Genomic DNA, 16,449 nt, shown 5'->3' with positions numbered 1-16,449 from the left:
CTCAAACCACTGATACAGCTGCCAACTCAAATCACTGAGATGCCTCTCCTGAAAACCAAAATGCACAGATGACAGGCAAGCCATTTCACATTTATTTTCAGTTGGTTTGAAGAAAAAAAAGATTAGAATTTTATCTAAAATACTGCATTTTTTTTTTGTCAAAGGTAAAATGTATCAAAGCAGCTAAAGTGTAATCGATTAAATTTGATCAACGACTTAGTGAGTTCATCCAAAAATGACAGCTGTCGTCATTTACTTCTTTATATATTATGTTATGTATTTTATATATATATATATATATGTTCTGTTGAACACTAAAGAAGATATTTTGAAGAAAGCTGAAAACCTGTAACCATTGATGTAGGAAAACAAATAGAATGGAAGTCAATAGATACTGTTTTGCAAGTGTTTATAAAAGTTTATAAACACCTGCAGGTGAATAAATGACTACATTTTCATTTCAAGCTGAACTGTCTCTTTAAATGTTTCTTTGTTTCTCGACTACATTAGAATGTCAACATCTTTTTTTTCCCCTATGAAAAAAAGTATAACTTTTTATAGGGATTTACAGGAGACATCCACAAAAATGACATTCAATGTACCAAAAATCTTATTTAAAGATTGAAATTTTAAGTCGTATTTAAAACAATCATCTCATGTTTCATTGAACAACTGTTACAGCATCACAACGCAGTACTAAAATACAATTTTAATGTCATTTTAAATGTTTACTTTGCCGCTATTCTTCAAAACACTAAGCTTTATTTGTCAACAATACGTTTTCAAAATTTTAAAATACAACAAGGTTTAAACAATTATTATTCTTTTATATTTTTGCATTGATAAAACTATTTTTTTTATGCAGACACAAAGTGCTACCTCTCAGCTTTGACCCATATAATTAATAATGTTTTCATTTAGTTTTAGAGAAACTTGATTGTTTTAATAATTTGACTCCTTGCAGTCCCTTGAAGTATGTTTTCTCAGATGACACCAACTAGCGTCTGCCTATGTGCAGTGAATATGTGTCAGGCCTTTGAGTTTCATCCCCACAGTATCTGTCAGTCTTAGTATCTGCCTGCGTTCATTACTAACGCGAGGCGCTTGCTGTGGCAGCTATTCATTTTGCCAATTAAGTGGCTGTTACACCTTAAGAGAACATGACAGCTTGACAGTGACACAAAAAAAAAAAAAAAAACAATGAAGGAATTTCTCTATAATCAGCTAAATTTGTGCTTAAATGTCTTATGGATTTGTGGCATCATGTAATTCACCATAATTGGATTATGAAAGCTTGAAACAAATAGAAGCTTGTTAACAAAGAAATGTAGCAGTTTTAATGTGTTTCAATAAGGACATTTTTGTCTTTAAGATTCTGAGGGCAATTATTTAAGTAGTTTGTGTAAAATAGATTAATGAACAGAAATGATCAAGAGATATGACATTTAAATTATTAAATTTCAGTCCGAAATGTATACTTTTGCATAAACACATGCAGCCAACATGATCAAGAAATAAAATAAAATACTAAATACACTGGTTATTTTCAAGATATGAGCTAAATCGCACACTTTCACATTCAGTAGAGCTATTTGGATCACAAACAGTATATGAAATCACATATTAGACACTTTTAAATCAATGAAGTATTTGAGACTATTGTTGTCTTCTTTCACTGTTGTGGCTGTAATCGTTTTTTATTAAAAGATTAGTTTGCCCAAAAATGAAAATATACTGACAATTTACTCAAGTGGTTTTAGACATTGTGTTTCTTTTTTCTGTTAGACACATAAGATATATTGATAGACAAATAAAATATATTTTGAAGAGTGTTAGAAATCGGTTACCATTAACTTTCTTAGTAGGAAAAATAAATATCATGGAAGTCAATAGCTACTGGTTTCCAAGATTTTTTTGTGTTTAGTAAAGCACAACTAATATAACGATAGAATAGGACATCATTCTAGCACTGCAGCTTGCTGGACTAGAAATAATAGTTGATGTCTCTGGTTATGTGCATTGGAGGAGAATTAATTCAATGGACTTAAAGCGCACTGCAGAGTTTGCAGAGTCTAGTCCCTTTTGTGTTTGTCTTTTCTATTCAGTGAATGCAGATAGAAACCAGAGCCAAAAATACTGAAAGCACCTTAAAATAACCATAAACAGTGGTCCATATGATATATATCCCATGACCCATTAAGTATCAAATATAAATTTGGTTTATTCTCCATGATCAAAAAGCTGTTTAAAACTTATGAAGCATGTGTTTTACATGCAGCAATAAAGCCATAAATATGTGAAGAAAAATGTAAACTAGCTTGGCCTTGGCAACTAAGTGAATTACAACGTTTAAATTTAACATGTTTCATAGAAGATGGTAAATAATTGTAAATTAACTTGAAACAACATGAAGGACCGTCAGAAGACAGAAGTTTTATTTTTTAGTAAACTGTATCATCACAAATGTAAATGGGATTTTTTCAGAGAAAATATGCTAATAAATATGTCGAACTAGTCAAAGATGATCAAGGAGCAAATGCCAAAAGCCCGCATTTAGTTTTCCTCCCTTTAAAATGTCATCTTAGACTGAACGTTTTTCTCATTATGCAGGAGTTTGAGATTAAAAGACTCTGTGTTTGAAGGCAGAAAAAATAAGGTCGTGCATCAGCATAATGTCAGTTTTCTGTAATATACCACCTAGAAGTTGCTGTATTTAATTGTGAAGTTTATTATTGCCTTGACTTTAGGAAGCTATTGTTATGTTGCTATGCAATAATACACATTTCAAGGCATACCAGATTCACTCCTGATACAAAATGCAATTATGTTTTAGCCAAATTCTAAGGATGCATGGCATGATTTTTTTTTCTGTCGCACACAAAAGAAAGTACTCTAAAGAATGTTGGAAACTACTAGCTACAGACTAATATAGGAAAAAAAAAATACTATGGAAGTAAACAGCTACTGTTTTCCAACTATATTCACATTATCTTCTTTTGGGTTTACCAGAAAAAAAAAAAAAAGAAACTCAAATAGGTTTGGATCAAGAATTGACATTTTTGGGTGAACTGTCTCTTTAAGGAAAAGGTGAACTCAGGATGAACACAGTTTTAAACAAGCAGGTGAAACAATCAAGGTTAACAATGAGGGCATATTCACCGCAGTTTCTGTTCTATTTGTAGTGTGGTTTGTGCAAGCTGAAGTGCTTTTGAAAACAGTTGATTGTGAGTTTTACACTTAGCAGCAGAACAGATGGATGATTGTCACATCAACCTCCTACACACACAGGGATTCATCATTTTGTTTGGTTTAAAAGTAATTACAAAAAAGTTTTGGAAGAGAAATTATTATTAATGCTACATGCTTTGGTCTACACATCTAATGCAAAGACATTCATACATTTTTAAGTGTAAAATGGAGCGTTTTCTTATTTGGATCACAAGGTTCTATTGATCCCTCCTGTTGGACTTTTGTTCATTCATTCATTTTCTTTTCGGCTTAGTACCTTTATTAATCTGGGGTTGCCACAGCAGGATGAACGGCCAACTTATCCAGCACATGTTTTACGCCGCGGATGCTCTTCCAGCTGGAACCCATACTGGGAAACACACAGCATACACACTCATTCACACTCATACACTATGGACAATTTAACCTACCCAATTCACCTGTACCGCATGTCTTTGGACTATTGGGGAAACTGGAGCACCCGGAGGAAACACATGATTGTGGGGAGAACATCCAAACTTCACACAGAAATACCAACTGACCCAGCCGAGGCTCGAACCAGTGACCTTCTTGCTGTGAGGCGACAGCAGCACATACTGCGCCCCCGCATTGCCTGGACTTTGTTTATTCACACTGTTTTTTTGGTTCCAAACCATGGTACATTTCCATTATTGGAGCGCCAGGTTTTTGTTTTCCCCTGACTTTGCAGCCTCATTTTTGTGATTTGGCAAATGAAACTACATTTTCAAAATCCAAAGGACCAAACAAAGAACAGTAGAAATCCATCTGTTTGTCATGAATGTGATGCAGAAGTTCAAAAGAATGTGGGTGTCAGTTTCTGTGAGCAGGAAAGAGATGTGCATTTTCTCTGTTTCTCGGCTGTGTGCCAGTCCTGTGCTCATCCGAGATCAGTAAAGCAGCGCGCGCATTATACAAACGAGCTCAACTCTGACTTAAAACAAACTTGTGAGTGCATGAAAAACTGCTCTTCTATGTGTAGTCCGACTGGGATTTGTGACAATTTGAAGTGTTTCTGAAAACACTTGATTGTGAGTTTAGCACTTGGATCATGCCATCTGGCCGCCAAAACTGATGGATGGCATGATCTGGGGGGTTTGCCATCCTCCTACACCCCTCAGGCTTGCCTCAACATTTTGGTACCTGTTAGTGGTTAAATGGTATGAAAACCCTAAAAATGTAAAATTAATCATTTACTCATCTTCCTCATGTTGCAAGCCTGTTTGTGTTTCCTGTGAAAAACAAAAGATGATATTTTGAAAAAGCTTTGCCTCCATAGTATTTATTTTCCTACACTGGATGTCAATACCTTTCAGCTTGCAACATTCTTCAAAATATCTTATTTTCTGGTTAACAGGAAAAATTAAACTGAGTGTGAAGGTGTGGAAATGAATTTATTCCCCTAAGAAATAGGACACCACTTCCATACTCTTGCACACATCATCATAGGTTATTACTACAGTAGCTCATACGAGATGTTGCCATCCACTCCAGAAACCCCAAGCAGAGTAACGTTCAACAGACCAACTCACTCACAAAGTTTTGTGCTGTTTTTGGACTTTAGAAAATGGTGTTTTTCACCTTGAAAACAAATGAGCGGTATGAAACAGGCTTCCCTTGGCGTCCACGACTGGTGGATTGTGTTGCAAAAGCACTAAACTATACTGTGTATTTACACAGTGCTCATATTCATAGATGTAACCACAAGAGAAATGAACATTTTACCAGACCTGCTGTAAAAAGCAAATTCCCTGCCACTAGAGTTTGTTTTATAACTGGCTTTCCTATTGTCAAGCCACTGCGTAATGTTATCAGAATTTAAAATATGTCCTGCAATATTGTGCAGTGGTTATTGTTATGTTTCTTTAAAGAGTGTGACCGTAGAACATGAACACCGTTATAAATGTATTAAACAGATGCTTGCTTGTAGTAAAAATTCCTATTGATGCCAAAAAATACTGACATTTCTGGGTCCCCTTGCTCACATGCAACCAGCAGCTGTTGTATTTAGGTGAATTTCTCATACCTCATAATATTTCTTATTTTTCTGAGTGGTCCTGAAAACTCTTCATCTGAAGGGTTATCTGGTACTCTCCCCTTTTTCACTTCACCTCCAACCAAAAGATTATTGAGACACCCCTATCCTTTCATGTGAACGTGCAAAACAGAAGGGTACAGGAGAGCTGAGGAGTTGACATGGGATTAGGCCTACATTTCATTCATTCATTCATTCATTTTCCTTCGGCTTAGTCCCATTATTCATTAGAGGTTGCCACAGTGGAATGAACTTCCAATTTATCCAGCATACCTTTATGTTTTATACAGTGGATGCCCTTTCAGCTGCAACTCAGTACTGGGAAACACTAATACAATTTTACATTCACTAAGGACAATTTAGCTTACCCAATTCACCTATACCGCATGTCTTTGGACTGTTGTGACCCAGAGGAATTTACGTGAACACGGGGAGAACATGCAAACTCCACACAGAAATGTGATCTAGCCAGGGCTCGAACCATCGACCTTCTTGCTGTGAGGCGACAGTGACAGAGGCCCTTTGTCACTCTGCCTACATTTTTTGGAAAGCTTGTGCTTCAGCATAATATTTTTATGTGGCTCAGTTTGGCAAATCTAATGCATGAACCTTTATACATTTTTAAATGTAACTTGTGTGTCCTAATAGTTTTTGGGACGACTACAAGTGCAAATTCTAAATTGCCATTAATAATGAACTAATGAATGGCAAACTTTCCTAAAGCTAACATGGAAAATGAACATATATTATGTCCTGTTCCCTCCACTGTAAGTGCAGTCTTAGTTAAAAATTCACATTGCATAAGCAAATATGACACTTTTGCCTGCATTTGAAGGCAAAACTGGAGCAGTGTTCCACTCTATTATTCATTCCTCCTTTCATCCATCTTCAGGGCAATATACAAGCTTACGCCTGCTAGAATCAGTCATGAAATAGAATTGCTTCAGGTGCAAAGATGTCTTAGTTGTGTTGCCGAAGACTTCCATGGAGCTTATAATGTGAAATGTAGCACCATGATTATTTTATTCAGTAACATTTTAATTGTCCTCTTCTACCTTTTTTCATTTGCATTTGCACATCACTGCAAATGGAGTTACATATTACTGACTAACTGACTCTGGATATTATCCAGATTGCCAGCATATTGCAGATGTGATGTAGTTAGCCACATGCTTTCTCGTCTGTGTACACACAAACGCTGTGAATGTCAGCGAGAGCAGTGATGTTTACATACAGAGACTAATTAAGTGTTCTGCTGAAAAGGTTCCTGTCATATTGAGAATATTGCATCAAAGGTCATCTGGAAATGTGGCATGCTTGATGTTGTCATCTCTGGACTCCTTTGTTTGGCAATTTTACTGCTCTGCACGTCCACTCTTCTGTTCCTCACACTGTTAATCACTTTTCAGTTTCATATAGTTATATTTGTATTTTGTGTTGTGTGATCGAAAAGTGAATTAATTTAAGATAAAGAATTGGCACTGAATGCATTTCCCAAGAGAGTATTTTATATTACTGTGGTCATGGTTGTGCTGTAATGCAGAAAATGTGAGGAACACTTCCAACCCAATTCTCTGAGATTCGGTGGCTCGTATTCAAAATGTTTATCAAAAAATGAACATTTTATCTCTTCTGAAAGCAACTGACTGCAGCACCAGTGAAGAGAAACATGACTCTCCTGGCAGACAGAAGGATAAACACTGGCACACAAGCGAAAACAGAGAGGGAAATTATACGATTGTAATTTTACACTGTAGTTTATTTTAGAAATATTGAAATCATCGGCAGGAATTAGCACCCTACAACAGGCTAGAGCAGGGGTGCTCAATCCTGTTCCTGGAGATCTACCTTCCTGTACAGTTTAGCTCCTACCCTGATCAAACCCACCTGAACCAATTAATTAGGACCTGAAATTCACTTGATAATTACAGACAGGTGTGTTTGATAAGGGTTGCAACTGAAATCTGCAGGAAGGTAGATCTCCAGGAACAGGATTGGCCAGCCCTGGGCTAGAGCAAGAAAAATAATGATTGAATTTGAAATTATAACAATAATAATATGATTTGTTTGTTTTAAAATTTGTCAATCTAGTTAGTTCAAGTCTTCATCACAAGAGTAACGTTAAGGGAAATGTCCTTAAAAGTAAAAAAATACTTTAGTAATTTATAGTAAGTACTATAATGTTTTTAACCTAAACAATAGTACTATATACATAGTTTACTGTCGTGGTAAAGTGGTAATTACTGGTACTGGTAATTACTAGTTCATGATAGATACTAATGTAAATACATATAAAATATAATGCTCATTTCTGAATATTTCCCTTTACTATAAATTACTATAGTATTTTAAATGTGTAACACCTGGTCTTTATTTTATTTTGTTTTTGCTGTTATATACTATCATTTGTTTAGTACAGCATATTATTTGCAGTAAATGACTGAACTGAAAAATTATGCCTCATGATTCATTAACAGTTTTATTGGTCACTAAGATATGATTGACTTGGGTTTAAGTTGCTTTGATTTAAAAATGAGAATTACAAAAATAGCATAGCTTAGCTACTTTTGCCAAGTAGATTTTACCTTAAGTTGCTACATTTCCCAGAGGGTAGCTTTTAGTGTAGTTAAGCTACAATTTAAAGAGAGTAGCTAATAGCTTAGCTCACTACATTTTTCAAGTAGCTTACCCAACACTGCCACCTATTAAAAAAAATCACTCTGACTGCGTCCGAAACCGCATACTACCATACTATACAGTACGCTAAAATCAGTATGCGAGCCGAGTAGTATGTCCGAATTTATAGAATTCGAAAATCAGTCCGCAAGAAGTACCCGGATGACTTACTACTTCCGGCGAGATTCTGGAGTGCGCATCCCATGCAAATAGCTTAGAATGACCAAGAGGTGACACTCAATAGAACGTTCCATTGCAACAGCAGCACCCAGCAACAGCCCCGGATTCCGCCATTTTGGAGTGAAAGTGATCGGCCATTGGATCTCATTACTGTCGCGATGGCAAGCAGCTGCTTTGTTTTTTATTTATTTATTCAAAAAGCGCATTAAAGTTGAGATACAACCTGAAAGTCAACAATACAACACATATTATCACGAACATCAGCACTTTTAATAGTTTATTTTACAGACTTATAATATGCATGTTGTTCTATTGGAGTTTTCATTCCAAAATGGCTGCCGCGCCCTCTAGTGGCTGTTTCCCAAATTACACCAGAGTGTTGCCTCTTGGTCATTCTAAGCGCTTTGTCCCATGTACGCTGCGCTATCCCATAATGCTCCGCGAGAGAATTCATGAACGGAAGTGAAGCAATGCATGTGACGCAGGTAGGTCACGTGACTATGACAAAATGGCGGATGTAGTACGTCCGAATTCAATTCAGCTTTTTTTCAATTCAGCTTTATAAGTATAGTGCTTTTACAATGTAGATTGTGTCAAAGCAGCTTCACAATAATGGTCATAGTAACTGGATCAGGGTAGTTCATGAATTCCATTCATACTTTTCACATTCATACTGTTTAGAACTCACTTTTCTAATGACCGAGTAGTATGTTTAAATTTAAATGCAGTACTTACTGAATAGTAGGCGGTTTCGGACGGTCTCTGTGATTTTTAACTGACTCTTGCACCAGTTTTGCACATTTCCTAAAATCACTCAACATTAAAAAAAAAAAAAAAAAAAACCTTGTGCGTTTATCAAGTGAGCTTTACACAGGTGAGTGGGATTGACAAACCACCTGTAGAAATACTCTTCTCTCAATTAAAAAGACACCCCTAACTCTAGCATTTATTTCTCTGAGCACAAACAGTTCCTTTGTCTACTTTTCACTTCTTGTGTGTATTGCCTTTTCTTGTTAAATCACTGAATATCTCCTCAATTGTAAGTTGCTTTTAACAAAAGCATCTGCTAAATGTTAAAAAGTGTTATGCAGCCTGCAATTCAAAACATTTTGATGTAGCAGTTAATTTGTATGATTGTGCACAACAATCTCATTGACATATTTTTGGTATGATTCCCTCTTCCCAAAATTAGGGTTAGGTTTTGGGTTGGGGTTAAGATCTCATTTTAAAAAACAATTTGTTTTTGTACGAGATGGAATAATATGGATACGCACTAATGATCCTCCTTTTCTGTTGATATATCAAATAGGAATACTTTCCTCATGAGATGCTGGTAGCATTATGTTCAGTGTGTCATTAGGCTGGTAAATGCTTACAACATTTATAACAACACGACTGGCATGTACCATTTCTGGATAAGAGCTTTTTCTGCCTGCAGCAATTGATTTCATGTTTGAAAGGAATATGATGCATGTAATTGTTTCTCTCCAGGAATACGTGATGCTCGTGTTTACTAAAAGCCTTTAAAATCTGCTCTCTTTCCATCTCGGACTCGACTCACTGGAGGATTCACTTGTTATTTATGTACATGAAATGAAGCAGGAACACTTTCTCAGATCTATCTCTGATGCTATGCTATACGGGAGGTTTTGATGTTTTTATACTCTTTAATGTAATCTGCGGCTTCATCATCCTTTAATATCCCTTTCGCACAGTTTATTTTATTGCAAATGTGGTTTAATGTTTATGATGTTACATTCATTTCGGATTTCCTCTTATCTTCGATGTTTTCACTTTTCTTTTTTTCTTTTTTTAACAAAGGTCTGAGTGTTTGAGAGTTTCATTTATAAAACACTTTTAGTCTCACAATTATGGAGCTAATAATATGCCAAACAATCTGAATTTGAATTGTGTTGTGATCACGCCTGACTTTCTGCTGATCACTTTTTACTGAATCTAAATTTCAAGATCTGAATTTCTGGTTTTGAATTTTAGAAAATTGAATTTGATGTTTCAAATGTCTTCATCTCAAATCTTTTCTGCAAACTTTTATGCCATATATTCAGATTTATTAAATTACAATCGTCAACAATTCAAATGAACACAATTCAAATTCAGATTGTTTTGGCATATTATTAGTTCCATACACAATTACAAAATAAAATAAAAATCTTAAATGTCAAAGAATTCCCTTTGGAATGATTATTTGAAATTAATCCTGGGAACGGTGTTGTTATTTCTTATAAAACAGTCTATATTTTTCACTACACTATCCTATAAAAAGAAAACAATTCCTGTAGGGATTGAGTTCTTCCAGTCAACTCCCATTAGGACCATTCTGAACTACTACAGAAAGTCTGACAGGAATGCTGCGCAGATCTCCTTGATTTTTTTTTTCCTGACCTCGTACAAACATGTTATTTTTTCCTCCATTTTTCTTGCGGGAGTCTCAACTGTCACATAATTGACGTGATAGAGCTGTTTTTGACTAACAATGAGCCGAGGGGAGCTCTGTCACTACAGCTCTGACCACAAGCCTGTCTCTCATACTGATCAGCCTTTCTTTACCGCACTTGTACTGTAGATCTCTATAGGAGGAGAAATTAAAACAATAGGAGACGGTGAGAGCTGAGACTATGAAAGAAAGGGACAGTTAGACAATGGCTGCTCTTTTCAAAAGGCTATTGTTTTCTAAGAGCTGCACATTAATACCATTATATCAGAGGTAATGAAATGACTCATTGTTTTGCCTGAAGTTTTACTTCTTTTTTCACTTTATGCAGACCTTTTATAGCTTCTGAAATGTTTCAACAGTTATTAACTTTGTAGGTGAGTTTAAACGAAATTAATTACAGCATTACTGCTGGTTTTACTAGAGTTGATACACAGTTTTAAGAGATGTGGGAGGTTTGAGCAAGTTGCATTTGATTTATGTCCTTTGCAAACTTTGGGGTGAGACTTAATTAATCTCTGTGGTTATCAGCAGCAGACCACAATGTCTATTGCATGAAATGTTATGAGCTATAATTAATGTCAACAATTTCATAAAAGTGTCTTATAAGGTAACTTGTAAAGCTTGCATAAAACTTCCTCTTTGGCTGATCTTAATAACAACAAGCTACGCCGACCCCCTTATTTAACTCTGTGGATAAAAATATCCCGTCCCATTACTGGATATTTTGTCCCAAAAGATTTACTTTGACATGATTTTCTCTGAGAAACTGCTTAAAATTATTGTTATATTTATTACAATATTATGTAGTTAGAGACAATTATTGACAATAAATTGAAATTTGATAGTAATGTAGAGGCTGTTTATAAGTAGGCAAGACAGTGCTTCATTCTCCTCTGCAAGTTGAGGTTTTAATATTAGTACACAGACTTAACACATGGCAAATACACTCAACGGCCTCTTTGTTAGGTACACCTGTCTAACTGCTCGTTGATGCAAATTTTTAATCAGCCAATGACCTGGCAGCAATTTAATGCATTTAGGCATGCAGACATGGTAAAGACGATCTACTGCAGTTCAAACATAGCCTCAGAATGGGAAAGAAAGTTGACTAAGTGACTTTGAACGTGGCATGGCTGTTAGTGCCAGATGGGCTGGTCTGAGTATTTCGGAAACTACTGATCTACTGGGATTTTTATGCACAACCATCTCTAGGGTTTACAGAGAATGGCCCCAAAGTTCTGTGGGTGCAAATGCCTTGTGGATGTCAGTGGAGAATGGCCAGACTGATTCAAGCTGAAAGAAAGGCAACAGTAACTCAAATAACCACTCCTTACAACCGAGGTATGCAAAGGAGCAACTCTAAACACACAACACGCCCAACCTTGAGGTGGATGAGCTACAGCAGCAGAAGACCACTGGGTGCCGCTCCTGTTCGCTAAGAACAGGAAACTGAGGCTACAATTCGCACAGTCTCACCAAAATTGGATAATAGAAGATTGGAAAAAAATTGCCTGGTCTGATGAGTTTTGATTTCTGCTGTGACATTCAGATGGTCGGGTCAGAATTTGGCATCAACAGCATGAAGGCATGGATCCATCCTGCCTTGTATCAATGGTTCAGGCTGCTGCTGGTAGAGTAATGGTGTGGGGAATATTTTCTTGGCACACATTGGGTCCATTAGTACTAATTGAGCATCGTGTCAATTTCACAGCATACCTGAGTATTGTTGCTGACCATGTCCATGCCTTAATGACCACAGTGTACCCATCTTCTGATGGCTACTTCCAGCAGGATAATGTGCCATGTCATAAAGCACAAATTATCTCAGACTGGTTTCTTGAACATGGCAATGAGTTCACTGTACTCAAATGGCCTCCACAGTCATCAGTTCTCAATCCAAAAGAGCACCTTTGGGATGTGGTGGGACAGGAGATTGGCATCATGAATGTGCAGCCGACAAATCTGCAGCAACTGCATGATGCTATCATGTCAATATGAAGCAAAAATTCTGAGGAATATTTCCAGTACCTTGGTGAATCTATGCCACGAATGATTAAGGCAGTTCTGAAGGCAAAAGTGGTCCAACCCCTAATAAGTTGTATCTAATAAAGTGACCGGTGATGAGTGTAGATCATTATTAGAGGGTGTTCTCACATATAACATTGTCTAATGGTTTGGACACCTGAACAGAAGAAAAAAATGTCACAAATGATTAATCAGGCAAATAAGATAACTGGCTATAAACAACATTCACTCAGATTTTATTTGATTCTTTTATAAAAAAAAAAAAATGAGCAACTGCTATTTTTAAAGATCCCCTTCACTCAGCTTTTGAAATGTTACCACCAGGACATCGGTTTAAAATTCCTAGAGCCCGAAGAAATGCTTATAAAAAGTAATTTATCGCATTTGCAGTTAAATCAAATCACTATTTGATGTGAATGGCGTGGTTGTTAAGAATGATCTGCAGTATTATGTATGGGGCTACTATGTTTTTAAGTTTTTAATTTATGTGGTTGTCTTGTTGAGTATTGCTGTTATGTTGTACGGTTGTTTGTTTGTTACCAGTGTTACAGATACATTTTCTTTCTGTGTCAAGCAGATCGTACAACAAAGTTTAAACATACAAACAAACAATGAAACAGCAGTGTGAATGTTTTTGAAACAGAATAGCTGAAATTGAATTCCCTCTAAAACCATACTTCAATACATACTTCATCTTAAAAAAGAAACAGTGTATGGTGGGTTGGGTAGAATTAAGTCTTAAAATCATATTTCAACCGAAAACGTTTACTCAATTTACTCACACTCAAATGGATCCATATTATTATAGATTTCTTTATTCTGTTGAACAAAGAAGATGATTCGAAGAAAGCTGGAAACCTGTAACCGTTGCCTTGTCAATGATTACAGGTTTCCAGCTTTCTTAAAAAATATATTTGCTTGTGTTCAACAGAAGAAAGAAACTCAAACATGTTTGAAAATGAGTAAAGAGGGAATAAATGGTGATGTAATTTTCAGTTTTGGGTAATTTATCCCTTTAAGTTTTTCTCTAATCTTTTATATGCTCATAGAGAGTCTTAAAAGGTATACTTACCCCATTTAAAAGATGCAAATTAGAACATTATAAAATCAAATTATACATAGGTAGCTTTAGTCCTCTCACAAATGCGCTTGTCAGTGTGGCTGTTTATTATTTTTGCCATCTTCAGTATGTTGTTGTTATTTTTGTTCTGTCTTCTCCTGCTCCCAACTGGGAATTAATGACCTGTTTAGTGTGGATTGATTGATTTTTTTTTTAGGTCATGTGACACAAATGAAAGTTACAGTCAACAACTTATAATACGCTAGAGGAAAAACAAATCCTGGTTTATCTCTTGCCTTATTACACCTTATTACATTTTTTAGCAACAAAAGGAAAGTTTTTTTTTTTTTTACTTTAAATAAACACAACTTTGGTGTAATGCATAATCAAAAGAAATCAATTTAATATCTAAAAGAAATAAAGATACAGTTGTGGTCATACAGTAAGTAAATGAGAGCTGTACAATCACACCTCACAAATCATTTGATCTTGATGTCTACAGAAAAGAGATCTCGTTTGTGATGTTTCTTTATTATTGATCTTCTGTAAGATGTAAGAAAATGATTTTGATGTTTATGCTTGTCGTTTCTCTTGCAGTTAACCTGTTAGTGTTGGCAAGAGCATGCAGCAGTCACTATGGAAGTGCCATTGAGGAGTTTTGTATGGCTAAATTTAAGCTGGACATGGAGGTTCTGGATCAGCGTCAGTGGTGTAGCTGGGAGGACACAGTAGAGTGAGTAACAAAGATTACACTTGATTAGCTGACTCATGTTCTGGGGCATTCCTTACTTTATGTTCATTTGTGTTTTGATGAGCTTTGTTTTCTTCTATATTTGAAGACATAAAAAGGTGTCAAAGTGTAACATATATATGCATAAAACAAAACTATTTACATACATAATCGTATACATACTGTAGCTACTTAATTAAAACAATCAACACAAAGTAAAAGAAGGTTTATATTGACTTAATATGACAGTAAAGAGCTGTTGCAAAATTGTTACAAAACTTACCCAGTCGGGACTCTAACCATTAACCTTCTTGCTGTGAGGTGACAGTGTCAACCACTGACCAACCGTGCCTCCCAAATTAATAATAATCTTTGGAAAAATAATATGTCATATAAATAAGATGGACAACGCCGTGGCGCAGTAGGTAGTGCTGTCGCCTCACAGCAAGAAGGTCGCAGGTTCGAGCCTCAGCTGGGTCAGTATATATATGCTTATTATAAAATGTAATATAAATAAAGATGATGTAAAAAAGAGTCATGTGACACTGTGCAATGGCTACTTAAAATTAAAATAAAAAAGTTGCATTTGAAATAAATAAATGTAAAATGAAACAGTTTTAAAGGGCCATGAAACCCCCTCGTTTCAGCAGGGTGTTTTCACACCTCTACTTTGGAAAAAGTCAGAAAAGTGGGCATGTCCAGCTCTGTTTAGGGGGGAGTGTCGGAGGAAGAAAAGTGGGATGGTGTGGGAGTGTCTATTTGGGCACGCGCGAGGTTCAGAGTCAAAATACACACACACACAGTAGAAAGTGATGGTGTTTAACCTACATGGACATGTGTAGTCGAATTATTTGCCAAATTATTAAATGGTGGACTTTAACTGCAGTTTGGCTCTTTCATTCAGGAATTTCATTCATGCCCCTCGCGACAAACGAGATATTTGATTGGAGAAACTGCTCTAAGCATGTATTTTTTATGTTTGATACCGCACGGCGAATGAGAGAAAAAAAAAACCTCCGCATTTCCCGGAAACTTAGATGCACGCGGCAAGTAGTGTCAGAAAGCCGCGTGTGTTATTCCGGTCACTAAATGCAGTAGAAACCCTACACGAGGTTGTGGTGCTAACATGTTTACACTCGGTGCAATAGTTAACTTAGTTTGATACGAACAAACTGAATAAACAAAGAGCACTGGTCGCTCACTCACCCAAATCTGTAGAGACAGGACAATCACCAGCAACAAGAGCCGCGTCTTTATGAAGAGGAGACTACAAGCGAATCCGATCTCAGCGTTTGCTACTGAGAACAGCTCTCAGGTAAACAATAATCCTGCTTAGACACGTAAGTTATTGTTGTCGAGCGTCGTGTACACTGTTAATCCACACGTGACTCTGAGCTCTCACAGAGAGAAAATGAAAACGAAACTTAACTGCAGCAAACTTTAAAAGCAACACTTCATGCTTGTTTTGCCAATACAATGTGGCGTCTCTGCCGTCTAAACACTGTGACTAATGAATATTAATGAAGTTGCACAATAGAGCGCGCTGATTGGTTTGAACCAAGCCTTACTCATGCATTAACCCATGAGTAAGACGCCCAGTCTGCACGCTGGAATACACGCTATTATGTCATGACCGTGACGCAGCTTCAAAAATTCGTTTCAAACCGGAAGTACGAATTTGCTTGAAATAACGCAAAAACAACCAATTTACACTTTTTAGTGAAATATAGGTGTCCTAATAGTGTTTTTAGCAGTGTGGGACACATATACGACTGTCAACAGCTCAAAACATGTGTTTTGGTGTTTCGTGACCCTTTAAATAGTAATATTTTAGTCAATACAGACTCATTCTGAAAACGTAGCCCTATACACATTTCTATAGATCGCAAATTATATAGCCCGAGCTACATATGGCAGCATTTCATCTTTAAAACGAATGCTACAGTGTGGTACAAAGCCGTTCCTTTTCTTGCTTACCAGCTGACTGCTTACCTCCGTATGGATGGCTTTTCTGCTGTAATCAGCTTGTCCGATAGGTTGAC

The 16,449-nt window shown here is 36.3% G+C and overlaps 1 protein-coding gene across 2 annotated transcripts in view; it reads left to right on the top strand.

Moving 5' to 3' along the window:
* Positions 1-16,449, top strand: part of ramp1 (receptor activity modifying protein 1) — a 51,133-nt gene that overhangs the window by 13,356 nt on the left and 21,328 nt on the right. For both annotated transcript variants that reach the window (XR_015498807.1, NM_001002693.2), the window contains exon 2: positions 14,275-14,410. Coding sequence is in view for 1 of the 2 variants with exons in the window: in NM_001002693.2 (NP_001002693.1) it covers positions 14,275-14,410 (136 nt within the window). In the remaining variant the exon portion in view is untranslated. The remainder of the gene's footprint in view (positions 1-14,274; positions 14,411-16,449) is intronic.

The sequence above is a fragment of the Danio rerio genome, chromosome 9 (genome assembly GCF_052040795.2).
Source record: "Danio rerio strain M-AB ecotype USA chromosome 9, GRCz13ab, whole genome shotgun sequence".
Classification (NCBI taxonomy): Eukaryota; Metazoa; Chordata; class Actinopteri; order Cypriniformes; family Danionidae; genus Danio; species Danio rerio.
The sequence above is the reverse complement of the archived record's forward strand: the minus strand, read 5'-3'. Positions and strand labels throughout refer to the sequence as shown.